Raw genomic sequence first — 17,084 nt, forward strand, 5'->3', positions numbered from 1 at the left:
AATGAGAGATAATAAGACTTTTAGCTAGAACAGGAAAAAAAATGAAATTCCTATGTCTATAATATGAGGCTTCTCTGCATTTCCTGTATTGCCCCCTTTCTGTCCAAGAATGACATTGATACTTAAGGTAAATCAGATTACACAAATCTTACTTACAGATTCTAACAAACAGATTTATAAAACAATACAAACAAATTAGAACAATAACAAAATTAATACACATAAACTTTCACGTTATGGACTTCTTTGTCTTCGCATTCTCTTTGCTTATCATAATAATTGAACGTATTGTCCCGTCTCTGAAGTTTCTTAACAAATCCAGTTTCTGGCCAGCGCTCTACCTGCGAATACAATAAAAAGGATATACATTCACCTGAACATGCTCACACTGAATGATGTTTGTGCCTTAAATTGCAAAGAATATAAGGTATACTTCCATGGAAAAACCTCATTTCCATCTGAACACTACTTTGCTATTAATTTGCTGGACTTTTAAAAAAAAGATTAAGAACAGTATGTCAGAAACCAGGTTTTTTTGGTCTAGTATAAAGAATTATGTGATCAGAAAAGTCTAGAAATAAGGATCTAAGAATATTTGATAGACTAGAATAATTTAAAAAGTGAACTAGCCAAAGCTTTTAAAATACCTTGCTTAGGAATAAAATATTGATGTTATTCAGTTATTCATTAATTTGAGAGGGGGAGAGATTCCACTTCTGTACGAATGACACACACTTAAGGGTTTCTTTGGGATCCTTCTGGCCATGAAAAATGTGCTTTCCATTAGCAAACTCATAAAAATAAAGTGAATTACATGTATCAGTCTCAAAGACAGCAGGATCGGTCCTGCAGGAACCCAGCACCATCCTGGTGCTGTTCAGTGCTCCACAAAGTAAAGCTGGAAACGAAAGGCTGGAGCAGTTGTGTGGGTGTGTTCAACAGCTTTATGGCTTTGGTAGCTACCTGCAGCTTGAACACCTACCACTACCGATCAAACTGCACCTTAAAAATCAGGTAAGAAGAATCTCATTTCTCCTCCAGGCAGGGTTGACAATAGGATGTCAAACTAGAGGATTCTCTAATTGGAGAGTCCCATAACTGGCAGTTTTATCACTTGTCTGTGGTTATGTACCTGCCATAAATCTTAAACAGACTAATCCTACTGCACTAATCACAGGATTTCCTTTTGCAGAGTTAAAGGAATTTACATTACAGCCTTTATGGTGGTACCCGAGCCCACTACGGAAGAATAAACTGCATCTTATTATGCACATCATTGTTTGGAGTTAACTGGATGAGGAGTGACTTTCTTAGGAACATTCTCCTCTCTCCTATGCGTTCAGGAGGTTAAGATCTTTTAAAAGTGAATTTTTTCATACTATATATATGCTGCTTTGCAAGATAAATTACAGAGCTCTAATGAAGATACATTGTTTGCTGTATTAACCTCTTGGTTGCTATTTTGAATCCCAAGTAGCCACTGAATGTCTGGCCATTATTCATTAGCTCATTTGCTGTGCTAGGGAGCATTGCCATCAACTATACCGAGCAGAGGACCAAGTCCTCAATGTTCTCAGTTGATAAATGCCTGTGTCACAGCTCCCTTTACCACAGCTGGCATCAAATATTTCTATTGTGGGCAGTTTCTATAGAAGCCAAGTTCTGAGCGTGCATTATGCTACCACACATTTCAACTGCAAAACTGAAGTCGGTAAGCAATGACACAGAACTGTCCCCCTGGACAAGCAACAAGTTTCCTGAACAAGTTTCCTATCAGGTCTATTGGCAGAGTAACGGGGAAACTTCAGAGAGAACTAAGTTTGATAAATTCCTGTCCTTAAACCCAAATTATTCTTTTAGATACCAGCTGCAAAGAAATCAATAATGCTTCTAAATGTGTGAGACGGAACAAAACCACAGGCTGGGTAGTGTTTCTGTTTCACTTCTGTGAAATAAATTATTCTGCACAGTTAATAATAGCTCAAGAATTCGAGTCAGACCTGGGAGAAAAAACCTGTATCAGGAACTAGCCGAAATGAAAGGAAATAATCAGCACCTCCATTTTTTTAATCATTTATTATGAGACAGAAGTTTAAAGTAATAACCCTTGCAGAGTTATAAATCTTACCGTATCAACTTGTTTTACTTGCTTATATTCAACCTCATCTCTGTATCCAGCTTGCTGAAATCTGTATAAGTTCTCTACATCAGCTGACCATTTTTTGGCACCATGTATAGATTTTGGTTTGATGTCAGCTTTAGCCATGACTCCAGAGAGACTTCACACTTTTTCCTGAAATTAGATTTTTGAAAATGAAATAGAGAAGACAGAAGCAAGTGAATTTATTAGGGACATACCAAAATGGGTAAAACAAAATTTAAAAATAAAGGAATTACAGACAGTAAAATATTATCTTCTCCTGAAAGTCTGAGGTTAAAAAAGAAAAATGTTATAAGCAATCGGAATCAAATTAAATGTGCTACTTGATCTCAAACAAACCCAACTCACCTACACATCTATATACATCTCTGCACCTTGACTTAACCTACCTAAAATTTATTTGTGCATATGGATGCACTAAAAAATATATATATAAAATACAGCAATTTTTAAAATTTCACATCTTTGCAGTTGCTATCCCATTGAGGCAGGCAGTCTTTCACGTTTTTCTTTCTTCCTACTGAAGGGACACCAAACTGGGAACCACAAAACGAAGACCTGGGCTGTTACTGAAGAACAGCAAGCACCCAGGATGAGAGGGAGAGGGAGGAGAGAGGAGAAATACACTGCCAGTCACATGGCCACAGGGGAGATGACAAAGAAGAGGTCATAAGAAATAAATTGGATTGGGATAAGGCAGCAGCTGCACCCCTCAGCCCAGGCAGAGACCCCCAGGCTGGGCTCCAGCGGCCGAGCAGGAGAAGTCCTGGACCAGGAGAGGTCCTGGGCTGGAAGATGTGGCTGCACTTCTTAGATCACTGAACACAAGACAGCATTCACAGGACCTATTTGGGATCCTGGAAGAGGCAGTAAGAGATTTCCAATGACTTCTACAGACTTTACATGAGAGCTTCTTGTGTTGAGACAGAGGTCTAGGCCTTGTCCCGAGTCACCGCTGTGACTGAACCCCCGCCCTGCACCCACCGCCATAGCCACAACCTGGCCGCCCAGACCTCCGACGACCCACCTCGGTGAGAGGGCCGCAAAACGGGGCCTCTTTCAAGGCGGGTGCCGGGGTACGGAGCGGCCGCCGAAGCGCGATGGCGGCGCTCGCTCCTCACAGCGCAACGGCCGCCGCCGACCGCCGTTGCTAGGCAACCGCACCGCCCTCACTACCCCTTTAACCAGCCGTTCCCGCCTCTCCTGCCGCGCGTCTGATAGGCCGGCAGGAGGCGGGACCGCGTCACGATTGGCTGTGGGCGGCCGGAGAGGCGGGGACTCAGGGGGCGGGGCCAGCGTGGCGGAAGCGGCGCACCGTTGGCCACCATGAGCCGGTTCGGGGGTCGCGTGCGCGAGTACCCGGCCGTGTCCATCGACCGCTTCGATCGCGACAACCTGCGCGCGCGCGCCTACTTCCTCTCGCACTGCCACAAGGGTGAGCCCCGACACCTTCGCCCCCGCCTCCCTGTCACCGTGGCAACCGCCACCCACCCCCTCCGTCCCCTTCCCCTCATGATGGCCGTCTCCCCTCTCTCCCCAGATCACATGAAGGGGCTGCGGGCGCCCGCCCTGAAGCGGAGGCTGGAGGGCAGGTAGGGGCCGGCGGCGGGGCCGCCTGAGGGGAAAAGGGGAGGGAAGGGGCCGCACCGCCCGGCTGCGGGCTGCGACGGTGGGGCCCGGCCTCGGCGGATGCCGGCCCGGCCCGAGCCGGGAGGCCTCAGGAGGAGGAGGCTGGGTCAAAGCAAAGGGTGAGCAAAATGGAGTAAGGAAACTGTTCATAGAGTCACAGAATCAGAATGGTTGGGGTTGGAAGGAATTTATAAAAGTTCATCTAGTTCCAACCCCCCTGCCATGGGCAGGGACACCTCCCACTAGAGCAGGTTGCTCAAAGCCCCATCCAGCCTGGCCTTGAACACCTCCAGGGATGGGGCACCCACAGCTTCTCTGGGCAACCTGTGCCAGCGCCTCAGCACCCTCACAGGAAGGAATTTCTTCCAAATATCTCATCTAAATCTACTCTCCTTCAGTTTAAAACAGTTGCCCCATGTCTTGTTACTGCAAGCCCTGTAAAAAAGTCTATCCCCATCTTCATCATAACCTCCCTTTAGGTACTGGAAGGGGCTATAAGGTCTCCCTGAAGCCTTCTCTTCTCCAGGCTGAACAATCCCAACTCGCTCAGTCTGTCCTCACAGCAGAGGTGCTCCAGCCCTCTGATCGTTTTTGTGGCCTCCTCTGGACCTGCTCCAACAGGTCCATGTCCTTATATTGGTGGACCCAGAGCTGGATGCAGCACTGAAGGTGGGGTCTCACGAGAGCAGAACAGAAGGGCAGAATCCTCTCCCTCGCCCAGCTGGTCATGCTGTTGGGGATGCATCCCAGGATGCGGTTGGCCTTCAGGGCTGCAAGCGCACATTGCCAGCTTATGTCCAGCTTTTCATCCACCAGTATCCCCAAGTCCTTCTCGACAGGGCTGCTCTCAATCCACTCATCCCACAGTCTGTGTTGATATTCAGAATTGCCCTGACTCAGGTGCACTTGGCCATATTCACCTTCATGAGGTTTATGAACTTCATGAAGATCGTTGTTGCTGTTATTCCCTGGAAGTGTGTTGGTGTGTGTGGAGACAGCACTCTGCCTGTGCTGTGAAGGAGGCCAGCTGCGCTCAGAGGTGTATGAGAAAGCAGGTGGCCAGCAGTTTGAGGGAGACAGTTATTCCCTTCTGGTCAGCACTTGTGAGACTTTGTCTGGAGTACTGAGTTCAGTCCTGAGTCCCATGGGCAAAAAACGTCAATGTTTTGGAGCAGGACCGACAAGCTGGTCTGGGACTGGAGCACGTGATGTGTGAGGAGAGGCTGAGAACTGGATGTCTTTAGCCTTAAAGAGTAGGTCACAACCGTGTATTGCTGTTTGCAAGTAGGGGTAGAGAAGATGGAGCCAGACTCTTCTCGGACGTGCATAATGAAAGGGCAAGGGACGCTTGATGGTCAAACATGGAAATGGGCCCAGAGAGGTTGTGGGACAGTTCCTGGGCACCGTTCAACTTATTAGAGTGGATGTTGCATCTCCTCTGATGCGAGCAGAGCATCTCTCTTTGCCTGTTGGGTCTCTGTGCACTGTGCAAAAGCTGGAGCTTTATAGGAACTGTTCTGTGTTCTGAATGCTCACGGTCCCCAACACCTGTTCCAGGAAAAGCATGCACGGCTGAAACACACCTTGGTGGGTATTGAAACAAGCAAAGATGTGTGTACCTGTGACCGTGTGCCACTCACTTTATTTATTTATTTCTGCACAAAAAATACACATGCACGGGCACACATAGGTAAGTATGGGTTTGCTGTGTTGAAGAAAACCCTCAACAAGGTGGAATAACTCACCTTGATCCCACTTCTCGTTTGGGCAGAACTGCTCCTGCAGGCTTCCTGCTCTGCAGCTCTCTTCAGATGAGAGAGGGATCTAAGCGCATGTTTTGATGTACTCGGTGCCAGGTGCTGATGCATCGTTAGATTGTTCCTTGCCTCTACTGGGCTCTACTTTAAAAAAACTACTCATCTGTGTTTTTGTCTCCTCACAGCTTGAAAGTTAAATTATACTGCTCACCGGTAACTAAGGAACTGCTGCTGACTAGCTGGAAATACAAGTTTTGGGAGAAGCACATTGTGAGTTTTTGTTTATTTTTAAATGATCACTTTCCGAACGGTGATTTCTAGGGAAGAAGCGGCTTTCCCTCCTCAGAAATGTCCAAATGTTGGTGTTGATACAGCGTTTCAGGGCTCAAGTACCTACATCAGTATGGCTTTCCATGCTATGTGGGATTGGTTTATTGCTGTTTACTGTTTAATCTTATTTTTTGCTCCACAAAATGTATCGTTTTCTCTCAACTTCAGCTTTGAATGGCCTCCATCTGTACATTGATCATTTGTATCACTCCTTCATTTCCTCACCTTGCTCATGTCTCTTTGCTCCTGTCCTTATTTCATTTCCCTTTTGCTTCATTTATAGTCTTGTACTGCTTGGAGTATGTATAATCTTTTAGTTAGTCCATTTTCCAAAAAGCAAAAAGAAAACAATATATCTCTAACATGAAAATGTTTTAGTGATGTAAAATCACCAAAGAACTGAATTAGCTTACTTGATTTCCACTCTTTGGAGCCAAAATTCAAGTGATCAGTGATCATATATGGCTACGTCTTGTAGTAACTTATTTCCTTCCCTCTGCAGATGCGGGCTTTGAAATTGCATGTGTTTCTTTTCCCATCCTACTGTATGTACACACAGCATCACGTAGTGTAAGGATTTTGCTGTATCCCCCAAGCAAGGACAGGAAAGTTTTCTAGTCAAGTGGAAGGTCAAGAAGGACTTCAGGCAAGCTGAAATTTGTTTCCTTGGGCGAGTTACGGCTCAGAGTTTCCTTAAATAGGTTGTACGTGTGGGTCTTAAACTTCATATCCAAAGAAAGTCATACGAGCGGGACCTAGCAGGTAATTCTGGGTAAAAGAAAAAAGAAGTAGGGGACTCTTCTGTTCAAGGTCCTAATTTAATTGTGAAGCTGAGGCAGAAGATAACTAGCTTTTTATGAAACCTTGAGAAACAGAAAGATTTGATGATTTGGAGTGTGAATATGATTCAGGGCTCTGTGAAGAGGACTCTGAACATCCCCTAGGCATGTTTGATGTGTGAAGGAGCACAGTGGACGTAGGTGACAATTTTTCTAAGCCTATAATCTTGGACTAGCAAAAATAAAATGGAGTGGGTTTGTGGTGGGTTTTTTGGTCGTGTTGGTTGTTTTTTTTATTTTTATTTTTAAGCTTCTGTCCATTTGCTTCCAGTATCCAGTATCCCTTCCAGCATCCCTTGAGTTTAACCTAGAAGTGGTCCCTTCAGGGGAGGTATCTGTAAGCTACGAGGAGTTTGTATGAGCAGTAAAAGGAAAGTAAGCAGAGATGGTCCTGATATCCCTGTTTGAGACAATCTTAATCTGGGAAGAGATGCCAGAGGTACCCGTGGTACAGCCTAAGATGAAGCACAATTAACACAAATCAACACAATTGAAAAAATACATAGATGTTTGCAGCTGCTGCTCCCAGAAGTGACTGCCTGGTAGTGGCGTGAGCTGCGCAGGCCCTAAATCAGACAGTAGCTGTTGGATGTTCATGAGCTTTTGTCTTACATTAAATAAGCTTTCTACTTGTAGTGTGACTGGGATATTAATTAACAGCTGATTTGATATTCACCAGACTGAAAGAAGCAATCGTGATGTCGGCTTCCAGACAAACATTTTTATAATTCCCAGTCTGACCTTTATTTGTGCGTACGGCACGAGAGACTCTTTGAATCTGTTGCTGCCTTTAACATTTAAACTATCAAAGAGGGGAGAATTCTGCTGGAGATTTTATCATTTATGGTTATGAAGCTAAACTGTGGCTGTCAGTGAAGAATTCTTCAGGCCGTTTAGATCTAAAACTTGACAGTTGTTTATCTGCAGTAGGAACTTTGAGAATTACCAAGAAATATCAAGCATGCAGAATTTAAATCAGCCTCTTGAGTTTATTCAGCTTCAGAAAGTGTAGATGATAAAATGAGTATTGATGTTTAAAAAATCATCTCTCGCTAGTGGCTTGAATTCTTAGTATAAAATACTTTTGGACACACCTATCTGTGTTTTGGAGCAAGCTCTGAGTTTGGTTGAAGTTGTGATTTCTGGTGGAGAAGCCAAATGTTACCACCTTTGTGTGAGCACCAGCTGGATGCATCTCATGGAGCTGCCCAGAAATTTGCGATGTGGTATCTTGTGAATCCCAAGGTGCTGAGGGCGTATGATCCAGCCAGAGAAACCAGAGCTGCTGCTGTTAGAAGTCCAGCATGTTTTAACTTTTTTTTAGGCATGGACACCTTGATTGAGGTATCTCCATTTCATTTTTAGACAACTGGAAATGGAAATTCATGACTTGCTATGGGAAAATGAACTTAATTTTACAGGCTTAGCATTAACCGCAGTGGGAGCTAAAGATGTCTCCCTAATGAATACTTAGCCATAAGCATGAAACAAAAACGTTCAGTACATCCTGTAATGCATTTGTTCATTTTGTTGCAGGTTGCATTGGAAGTTGAAACTCCAACTCAGATTTCTTTAGTAGATGAAACATCTGGTGAGGTAAGTCACCAAAAAAAAAAATCACATCTTTGTAATGAGCAGTAATACTCTTTAAATGAGCGTGGGAAACAGTTCTTACCTTTAACATCCCAAGTGGAAAAGCTGTTTTTAAAATGTATGTTCTCCTCTCCAGGATGTGCAGCCACATGAATTCTTCTTCCCTGCTTTGTTGCTATTAACATAGTATTTCTTTGATAATGTCTTTCCACAGGATTAGTGATCTCCTTCTTACCTATTGCTCTTGTGATTTTTTTTTTTTTTCACCTTGCATTTCCTGGCATATTTTAACAAGTTTTAAGTGCTGGACTTAAAATCTGGTAGAGCATCTCCAGGCAAAGCGTATTCCAGGATGTTTCCACGATGCTTGTTCACCGGGAAAGAAGGATACAGGACTGTCTTCTGGCTGAGCGGCTTTCATGAGCCCCATATAATATTCAGTCATCTCTTCTCCCATGGCAGGATGGTCATTGTTCTTCAGGGCTTGTTGGAACATGAAGGGACTCTCTCTGCATTCAAAAGCAATGCTAAATGCGAGAGGCTGTGGGGAGTAATGCTTTGCTTTCACTGTGTCAGTGAAAGTACTGGCAGTACTTACAGCAGTGTGAAAATAACGCTGACCATTTCTTCCAGAAAGAAGACATAGAGGTGACACTTCTACCAGCTGGTCACTGCCCAGGATCAGTCATGTACGTCCTTTCGATACTCTGAATGTCTCTGCTGAGAAATTTGTCCTGTAGAGTTTTCACTAAGTACTGGTTTTTTTCTGACTAGAAAAAGCTGGTAAATCTAAAATTCTTACTTGGAGGTAACACTGTTGTGGCCCACCAGCTTGGGTCAAGGTTGGAAAACCACTGTACCCTCTGGGATCTGTCCATACCCAAGTTGTTACCTTGGTGGGACAGATTACTTTTGCCTGTGCCTATGAATAACAACTTTCTTGATTTCAACTGTACTTAGAAATGACACACAAACCTGTGATTAAAAATAAATCCTCCATTTCTTAAGTATGACATTAAAAAGAAGGTGCCCAGCTTCCTGGTAGAGATGCCTAATTAGATTCCTTTGGCTGCAAGAGGCAGCTGGGCTGCCCTCACAGAGTCTCTCAGGCTTTCATCTTCAACTCTGACCAGCCCAGCACAGGTTATTTTCCAGACACACTGAGTCTGAATTATTTGGTTTATCTGAAATTACTCTAGGGCCAAAGTGAGCCCAGTATTTCTATTACATCATACCTTAGTGACGTAGATTGCTCTAAGCAAGGTAACAAATCAACACCTGGTATTTAATGCTTTACATAGTTGAGTTTGACCAAAGTGTTCGTGTTTGCAGGTTTTTGTTTGAAGGTGGAAACGGCACTGTGCTGTATACAGGGGATTTCAGGCTTGCAAAAGGAGAAGCAGCCAGAATGGAGCTTTTGCATTCAGGGACCAGGTAAGGCCTCAGCTATTCATGGGATTTAGAAAGAATCAAAGATCACACGGGCATGGACAATTCAGGAATAATGTACTCTTTTTTTTTCCACATTTTTAATTGTGGATTAAATATATTTGCAGTAAGGCAATACTGCAGTTACAAGCCCCTTTGACTTGCTCTTTGTAATAAAGAGGAAGAATTGCCTCCTTTTGAGGAGAGAGGAAATGGTATGTCTTGGTACTGTGCTGCACTGCTCTGGTACCACATTTCTCTTTCAGAGTAAAAGACATCCAGAGTGTGTATTTGGACACCACTTTTTGCGATCCCAAGTTTTATCATATACCAAGCCGGGTAAGTCTAAATAAGCTGTGAAAGGAAAGATCCTAAAGCACTTTGGAAGTATCTTCACAGGCGATTCACAATGTTTTCTAAACTTTTCAGGAAGAATGTTTAAATGGGATCTTGGAGTTAGTGCGCAGCTGGACCTCACTGACTCCCTACCATGTTGTGTGGCTGAACTGCAAAGCTGCTTACGGATATGAATATTTATTCATAAACCTCAGCGAGGAGCTTGGAATCAAGGTAACGTTTCTGTAATTGCTGCTTTAGAATAGATCCTCAGGAGTGACTGTGGCTGGTCACCGAGCTGGAAATGGCTGTTAGAGGACTGCTGTATACAGTCGAAGTTGTGCACACTTTTATTAACTTCACGTAAAAAGCTTCAGTTGTGCTCAAAATGAGTTAACTACTTGATTTAGTCTGGGACATCTGGGCTCTTCAGGGAGAAGTTAATCCCCAGTTTTCAAGCTCAGTGTTTAGCTCTCTCCCTTTTACCCTGAGAATGGTAAAAGCCTTTTCATTTACTTATGGCATTAATAGTTAGTAGATAAATTCTAACTTCCTTTGATGAATATACATCCCCCTTCAGCCCAGGAGGTATGTTCTGCTTGTTCTAGATGTCCAGCTTACTTTTGGCTAACACTTCTCTGCTTGGGCATTATTTGTGAGTAGTAATTGTTTAAATGCCTACCATCATTCGTTGTGAGCAGAACCACATCTGTATAGTTGCTCCAGCTGCGGTCTGGCAAACACCTTGAGCTAATTAAGAGTAATCTCTGCCTTTCTTTAGGTACATGTCAACAAACTTGATATGTTCAGGAACATGCCGGAAATCCTCTACCATGTTACTACAGATCGACACACGCAGATTCACGCCTGTCGACATCCTCGGGTGTGTACGAGCAAAGCTTCTTCTGCCTGCACTGTGAAAGGCTGGTTATAGGTGACAGTGCTTTGGTCATAGAATCATAATAGAATGGTTTGGGTTGGAAGGGACCTTAAAGATCATCTAGTTCCAAGCCCCCTGCCATGGGCAGGGACACCTCCCACTAGACTGGGTTGCTCAAAGCCCCATCCAGCCTGGCCTTGAACACTTCCAGGCATGGGGCATCCCCAGCTTCTCTGGGCAACCTGTGCCAGTGTCTCACCACCCTCACAGTAAAGAATTTGTTCCTAATATCTAATCTAAATCTCCCCTCTTTCAGTTTAAAACCGTTACCCCTCATCCTATCGCTACACTCCCTAATAAAGAGTCCAAGAGTCCCTCCCCATCTTTCCTGTAGGCCCCCTTCAGATACTGGAAGGGGGTTATAAGGTCTCACTGGAGCCTTCTCTTCTCCAGGCTGAACAACTCCAACTCCCTAAGCCTGGTCCTTTTGTGCTAATGAAGACTTGGGCCAAATGGTGGCTTAATGCAAAGGAGAGGGAGAACTTCAGTTAGTGGATTGATGTTTTTTTTTAAAAAAAGAGGAAAAAAAATATTAGCTGATGCTAGAAATAGTTTAATTGTATTTGAAACTTGAAAAATGTATTGTTAAATGAAGTAAGACAAACTGTGGATTAGATCAGTCAAGTATTATCCATTTCGGTATATCAAAAGCAGCTCATACAGTGTCTCCTGCAGCCCTGCACTGTATGCTTGTAGCGTATGGCCTTCCCTTTCTGGGATGTCTGTCAAGCTGAAGGCACCAGCTTGGAGGATTGCAGGTGGAACTGGAGATGGCACGCTGGGGCGCTGGTCTCTGTGGTTGATTTACTTTGTCAGCTGCGCTATGGAAGCAAGATGCAATGGCAAAGAGAGTTTCAAGGGAGCTGGGAGTGAGATGAAAACTCAGTCTGGCTAGATACTGTGTTGCTCAATTTCTGGGGGAAAAAAGGTCAGGATTACACTTAGTTTTATATTGTATTTGACAGGATGACGACTGCTTTCGGGGAAACAGGCTGCCCTGTGGGATGACTTGCCAAAATGGAACTCCCTTGCACATAATCAGCATCAAACCCTCCACTATGTGGTTTGGAGAAAGGATCAAGAAAACCAATGTAATAGTGAGGTGAGCGTTTGGGCCACGCAGAAACCTGTTGTTTCAGGTGCGTATCTTGCCTGACGCTGGTAGAACTGAATCACAAACTGGACTTTTTAAGAGTAGGTTATGCTTGCCTGTTACTGAGGATGACGAGCAGTTTTACCTAATTTTTGTGCCTCTTCTTTTTTTTTTTTTTTAGGACTGGGGAGAGTACATACAGAGCTTGTTTCTCTTTCCACTCTTCATACAGCGAGGTTTGTATACTTCCAGTGATTTAAAATTTTTTTTTCTTTTATTTTGGAGTGAATGACATGACTTGCAACAATAAAAAAAATCTTTTCATTAATAAGACATAAAGGGGTAGGAAGTTCTGGAAACCGAAGACAGAAGTTTGTTTTAGTAGAGCTGCAGAAGAGCATGTTGAGGTCGGGCAGGATCACAAGCCTGTTTCTTTGTTCTCTCTTCTTGAGGTATAGGTCACTGCTACAATTGTTCTGACTGCCTATTTTAGATCTATTTTAGATTACTCTGTAACTATGCAGTGCTTAAAGCTTGGAATTTTGGTTTTCAATACATTATTTATTTGCTGTGACTCAATTTTGGGTGGGTTTGCCATCTTTTCCCTGCTCACACATTTAAACAGAATTTTCTCACATTGTAGCTGCTGCTGTTATTCCTCTTTCCGTGTTAAAGGCTAAAAGGAAATTGGTCAGGGCAGTGTCCTCTCCAGAATCACACGCTTTGATGGAGATTATTCAGAGCCCTAGGAGGACAGTCCTGTTTTTAAGATCCTGCTTAAGTTTAATTTGCTCTGCAGAATTTTAAATGGAAGTACTGGTGTAGTACATAGAGCGTGGCAGCCTGGCTGGCAGAATAGGGGGCGCAGCGTGTTGTAACAGACTCATGCCTCCACCTGCAAAAATAGATGTGTCCTACTGTTTGTATAGATAAGAGTGTCATCTGCAAACTTGCAAATGCTTTCAGCACTGATAAAGCCTCAGCTGGAGTGGAGTCCCCCAAACCCAACACAATTCTTCAAGAAATTTACTGTCTGGAGAGCATCTAGAAGACAACAGAGTAAGGCCTGGAAAAAGTGATGTGTTTTGTTGTAATGAGCTTTTATAGTGAACTGAAGGGAGGCTTTAAGAACAGTCTTTGAGGAAGGGAAGGCCTGATCTGCACAACTAGGGACCTGAAGTCCGGTAAGAAAAATGCAGGTCTGAAAAGACGTACAGCAGTAAGGACAGGGAAGCACTGGATCCCATTCCCTAAGACCGGGTGTCTAGCCTTTCCTGTCGGAGATAGTGATGTAGTAGCTGATAATTGCCATGAGGTGGTTTGGGGAGGAGGCTGCATTCTCAGCATCCAGTTTCTTGCTAGGGAGCTATCTGCTTCAGTAGAGTTTTCGCTCATGGGTCATACTGGTCTTCACATGAGACAACTGGTAGTATTTGTTGTGGGTGTGCTTTGATCAGTGTTGCCATTAAGTGAAATTATTAATTGTTGATGTAACTTGGTAAACTGCTTCTTTTCAATTTAGATTAAGGATTTCCTGAGCTATATCCGTCCTGTGAATGTGTATCCCAATGTACTGCCAGTGGGTGGGACAGAAGACAAAGTTGTAGAAATGTAAGTGACAAGTGGCTGCTGAATGGAGCTGATCTACTCTCTGCTCTTGTCAGGACAACTCCCCTCCTGAATCCCAGCCTCTCAAGAAGGCCACTGCCTTTTGCTTTACTTGTCTGATAATTTTGATTTTTTTCTTTCTATATTTAGTCCAGCAAACTTGAGCTCTTGAGCTTTCTAAAGAACACTTGCACGTGGTGCTAAGTCTGGGAGTTTGTATTCCACACACTACTTACATCTGTGTAGAGAGGCTTTGCTGCTGCTAAACTCTGGGTGGAACCTGAACACACATTCCCCTCGCTTTTTTCTGTGACCTATTTCTATTTGTTACTGCTACTTCTTGGAAGTTTCTTGTAAAGAGGGTTTCTCCGGGAACCTGAACTCCTGGCTTCTGTTGACCATCACAGAGGCCTGCACTCTTGTGCTGTTCAGATGTCGGCAGCTTAGAAAGCGCTTTTGTGGACCAGAGAGCAGTGGCATCACGGTCTGAACAAAATGGGGACTTGTTTCTTTGTTCCTTTTTCTTTTCCTCCTTAATAAGAAAGGAGATACAATCATGGAATAAAACTGCAGTCAGATTTTGAATCTGTCGTCTTGCCTTCTCTAAGCAAAGGACTAGAAGTTTCCAAATGGTGTACATGTTTTGAAGTAAATATAAAGAAATCACAAATTTCTACCTTGAAGCTGCCGAAGCTCACCAATGACTTAAGAACTTTTCCCCTCACTATTGCTGCTGTTAACCCTTTTGCTGCAGTGCCAGTGAAAGGCATGAAGCAGCATACTTAGATCAAGTTAAAAGATTTACTTTTGCTCCTGAAACCATCTGCTGAGTTCTAAATATTAATCGCTTTCCTCATTCACCTCAGATTAAAGCCGTTATGTAGGTCCTACAGGAGAAACCTGGAACCCAGGTACAAACCCTTAGGAACACTGAAGAGAGCCCACAAGAGAGACTCCTCTGATACAGGTAAAGGTTCTGCTGCTGCTGCTGTGCCTTAAGTGAAAGTCTGAGACTAAGCAGAGGTGCCAAAAGCCGTGGTGTTCACCAGAGTCTGTCTGTGTTCAAAGCAACATTAGAAAGGAGAAATATAAATTAAATGAACTTAGGTTTTAGGAGAGTGAGAGCGCACTGTGTAAAATCGCACTTACTTGCAATCTTAAAATGTTCTTAATGCTTAACAGCACTTCAAGTTTCTGGAAGAGTTCCATTCCACAGTTGAGACCACCCCACCCAAAGCTGTTTCTAACGAGACTTTACTTGTATCACCTCCAGTGTTGGGGGGGACAGAGTGCTGTATCAGTGTAATTGCTCCTCTTCGTTATCTCACGCTGCTGGCTTTTTAACAGCTAGCAGCTTTTTAAATTTATGATGCTAAGCGGACGCTGTACAGAGCCTCTGGGATGCCACCTGGGAAGTAGAAGAGAACTTTGGGCCTGCTGCATTCTCTTTGGCTGTTTCCGAAGTGCCAAGTACGCACGGGTGATGTAATCCTGGCAAGACACCTCAGGGCTCTGAATAAACGTGTCTGCCCGGGCTACATCTGATCTGCCACAGCTTATACGGAGGATGGCAACCAGCAGCTTTCCTTGTAAGGCGCTGTGCTAGACAAGGCAAGGCAAACACTGTCAGTAACGCCCTGCTAAGTCTCCATCCTGGTTAAAGAACTTTTTCCTCTCTTCACAGTAAGTGAATTTTTATTTTGTTCTCAACAGAATTTCATCAGAGATCTGATCTCTTCTCTTTTTTTTTTTTTTTCCCTGTTCTTTTCTTGGCAGATGAAGATGATCTCTTTGATACAGAACTAACTTCTGCAAGGCCTAAGATTCCAAAGCAGCAGAGAGAAGAGAGCAGGCCCTGCAGCCCAGGACAATCCGAAAACGCTGAAGGGAACGTTAATGAGGGCACAGAAAGTTACAAAGCGACCACAACTTACACCTCCCTCAAGGCCGACTTCCTGGACTGTGAGGAATCAAATGATGATGATGATGATGAAGATGATGATGAAGAAGAATCTGAAAAAAATATAGTTGAAGTTCTTTCCTGTGAGCCAGATGCCACTTCCGTATCGCATTTCAATGGAGTAACTAGTGACGAACAGGAGTCTAATGCCGATGTCCCTTGCTGGGATGCATTTTTTAAGTGCAACAAACTAGAAGAAAGCTCTGAAAACGAGGACAACTTCCCATCTTCAGCAGATGCCGGGGGCTCCCAGTCACTCTTCAGCGATTCGGATGGAGTAAGTGACTCAACACACATCTGCTCCCAAAATTCTTCTCAGTCGACGCACATATCGGAGCAGGGGAGCCAGGGCTGGGACAGCCAGATAGACACAGTACTCATTACCTCCCAGGAGAGAAACGCCTTGGACTTCAGCTGCTGCGGCAAAGGTGGGAGCAGAGCGGTTGTTTCTGTATCGCAGGAGACGGGCAAAGACAGTCAACCCGACAGCAGTAGGTGGAAGCCACTGGGTCAGAACAGATCCGGTGCCTACGACGTTGGCTGTGACTTGGAAAGCAAAGACACAGAGAAAGCTTCAGAAGCTGGCACTGCTCACATGCAGGATGTGCTGGTGGAAACAGGCGACAACTCCAGGACTCCTGATCTAGAACTGAGGAGGGATTCCCAGAGCTCCTCTGACTTTGAAATTCCCTCGACTCCTGACGCTGAAGTGCCTCAGCCAGACAAACTGCACTATCTGTATAAGAAGCTGGCAGCAGGTGAGAACATACTCAATGAGAAAAAAGCCACCTGAAGACAGGTATAGCAAATACCAAAATTTGCTTATTAAACTCCAAATTACTTTAGTGCTAATTACTATCTGCATCTCTGCTAATCAGTGTTTTTTTTCAGGAATATCTTACTGTCATGAACAGACAGTTGCAGCCTGTGTGACTTCATTGTTCCCTCCATGAAATACTGAAAAGGAAGTATTTCTTGGAGGGACTGTAAAAGCCTTCAGTTCTCCAGGCCTGTAAGGAGACAAAAAACGGGCCAGGCAAAACTAAGGGTAGAACACTAAATGAAATTTAGTGTTTCTCTTTATTATGAGCTCTAAGAGTTTGCCTTTGATATAGATGTGATCTCAGGTTTTAATAAAATACCACATTTTTAACTGTGGAGAGGAACAAGACATCTGTTAGGAACAACCATGCGAACAATGCAATAGTTTCACTTCTACTTTAATCCTGAGTTTTCACTCTAGTGTTTTTTAAAAACAACTGCCCAGAATAGAGAATTACTGACAATATTTATATTTTTTTTTAAAAATCAAATTGTTCTTTTCAAGCAGTCTCTCTTTGCACTGAGCAAGTGCTGTCATCCAGTTTGGTCTCCTGGATGAGGTGAGGTACTATACGCCATCGCCTACGG

General features: G+C 43.8%; 2 protein-coding genes across 2 annotated transcripts; one reads left to right on the forward strand and one right to left on the reverse strand.

Annotated features, from left to right (window-relative positions):
• Nucleotides 1-212: 212 nt before the first annotated feature.
• MEIG1 (meiosis/spermiogenesis associated 1) lies at nucleotides 213-2,272 on the reverse strand. The gene is made up of 2 exons (XM_074144204.1): nucleotides 2,129-2,272; nucleotides 213-341 (listed from the first exon to the last, which is right to left on the reverse strand). Exons 1-2 carry the CDS (start codon nucleotides 2,264-2,266, stop codon nucleotides 213-215), a joined length of 267 nt encoding a protein of 88 aa, XP_074000305.1. The 5' UTR covers nucleotides 2,267-2,272.
• Nucleotides 2,273-3,487: 1,215 nt separating this feature from the next.
• Nucleotides 3,488-16,467, forward strand: DCLRE1C (DNA cross-link repair 1C). The gene is made up of 14 exons (XM_074168580.1): nucleotides 3,488-3,596; nucleotides 3,702-3,753; nucleotides 5,733-5,817; nucleotides 8,253-8,312; nucleotides 8,943-8,998; nucleotides 9,642-9,743; nucleotides 10,004-10,076; nucleotides 10,167-10,307; nucleotides 10,855-10,956; nucleotides 11,979-12,115; nucleotides 12,288-12,342; nucleotides 13,629-13,717; nucleotides 14,581-14,681; nucleotides 15,491-16,467. The coding sequence occupies exons 1-14, from the start codon at nucleotides 3,488-3,490 to the stop codon at nucleotides 16,465-16,467; spliced, it is 2,139 nt and encodes a 712-aa protein (XP_074024681.1).
• The last annotated feature ends 617 nt before the right edge of the window (nucleotides 16,468-17,084 follow it).

The sequence above is a fragment of the Numenius arquata genome, chromosome 2 (assembly GCF_964106895.1).
Source record: "Numenius arquata chromosome 2, bNumArq3.hap1.1, whole genome shotgun sequence".
Classification (NCBI taxonomy): Eukaryota; Metazoa; Chordata; class Aves; order Charadriiformes; family Scolopacidae; genus Numenius; species Numenius arquata.

Excerpts from the sequence above, each read along its gene's own strand:
- MEIG1 (XM_074144204.1), bottom strand. The coding sequence starts at position 2,266 with ATGGCTAAAGCTGACATCAAACCAAAATCTATACATGGTGCCAAAAAA. Across the intron at positions 342-2,128 it reads AAGTAAAACAAGTTGATACG|GTAGAGCGCTGGCCAGAAAC; the intron begins GTAAGATTTATA and ends TTGTATTCGCAG.
- DCLRE1C (XM_074168580.1), top strand. The coding sequence starts at position 3,488 with ATGAGCCGGTTCGGGGGTCGCGTGCGCGAGTACCCGGCCGTGTCCATC. Across the intron at positions 3,754-5,732 it reads AAGCGGAGGCTGGAGGGCAG|CTTGAAAGTTAAATTATACT; the intron begins GTAGGGGCCGGC and ends GTCTCCTCACAG. Across the intron at positions 12,116-12,287 it reads AAAACCAATGTAATAGTGAG|GACTGGGGAGAGTACATACA; the intron begins GTGAGCGTTTGG and ends TTTTTTTTTTAG.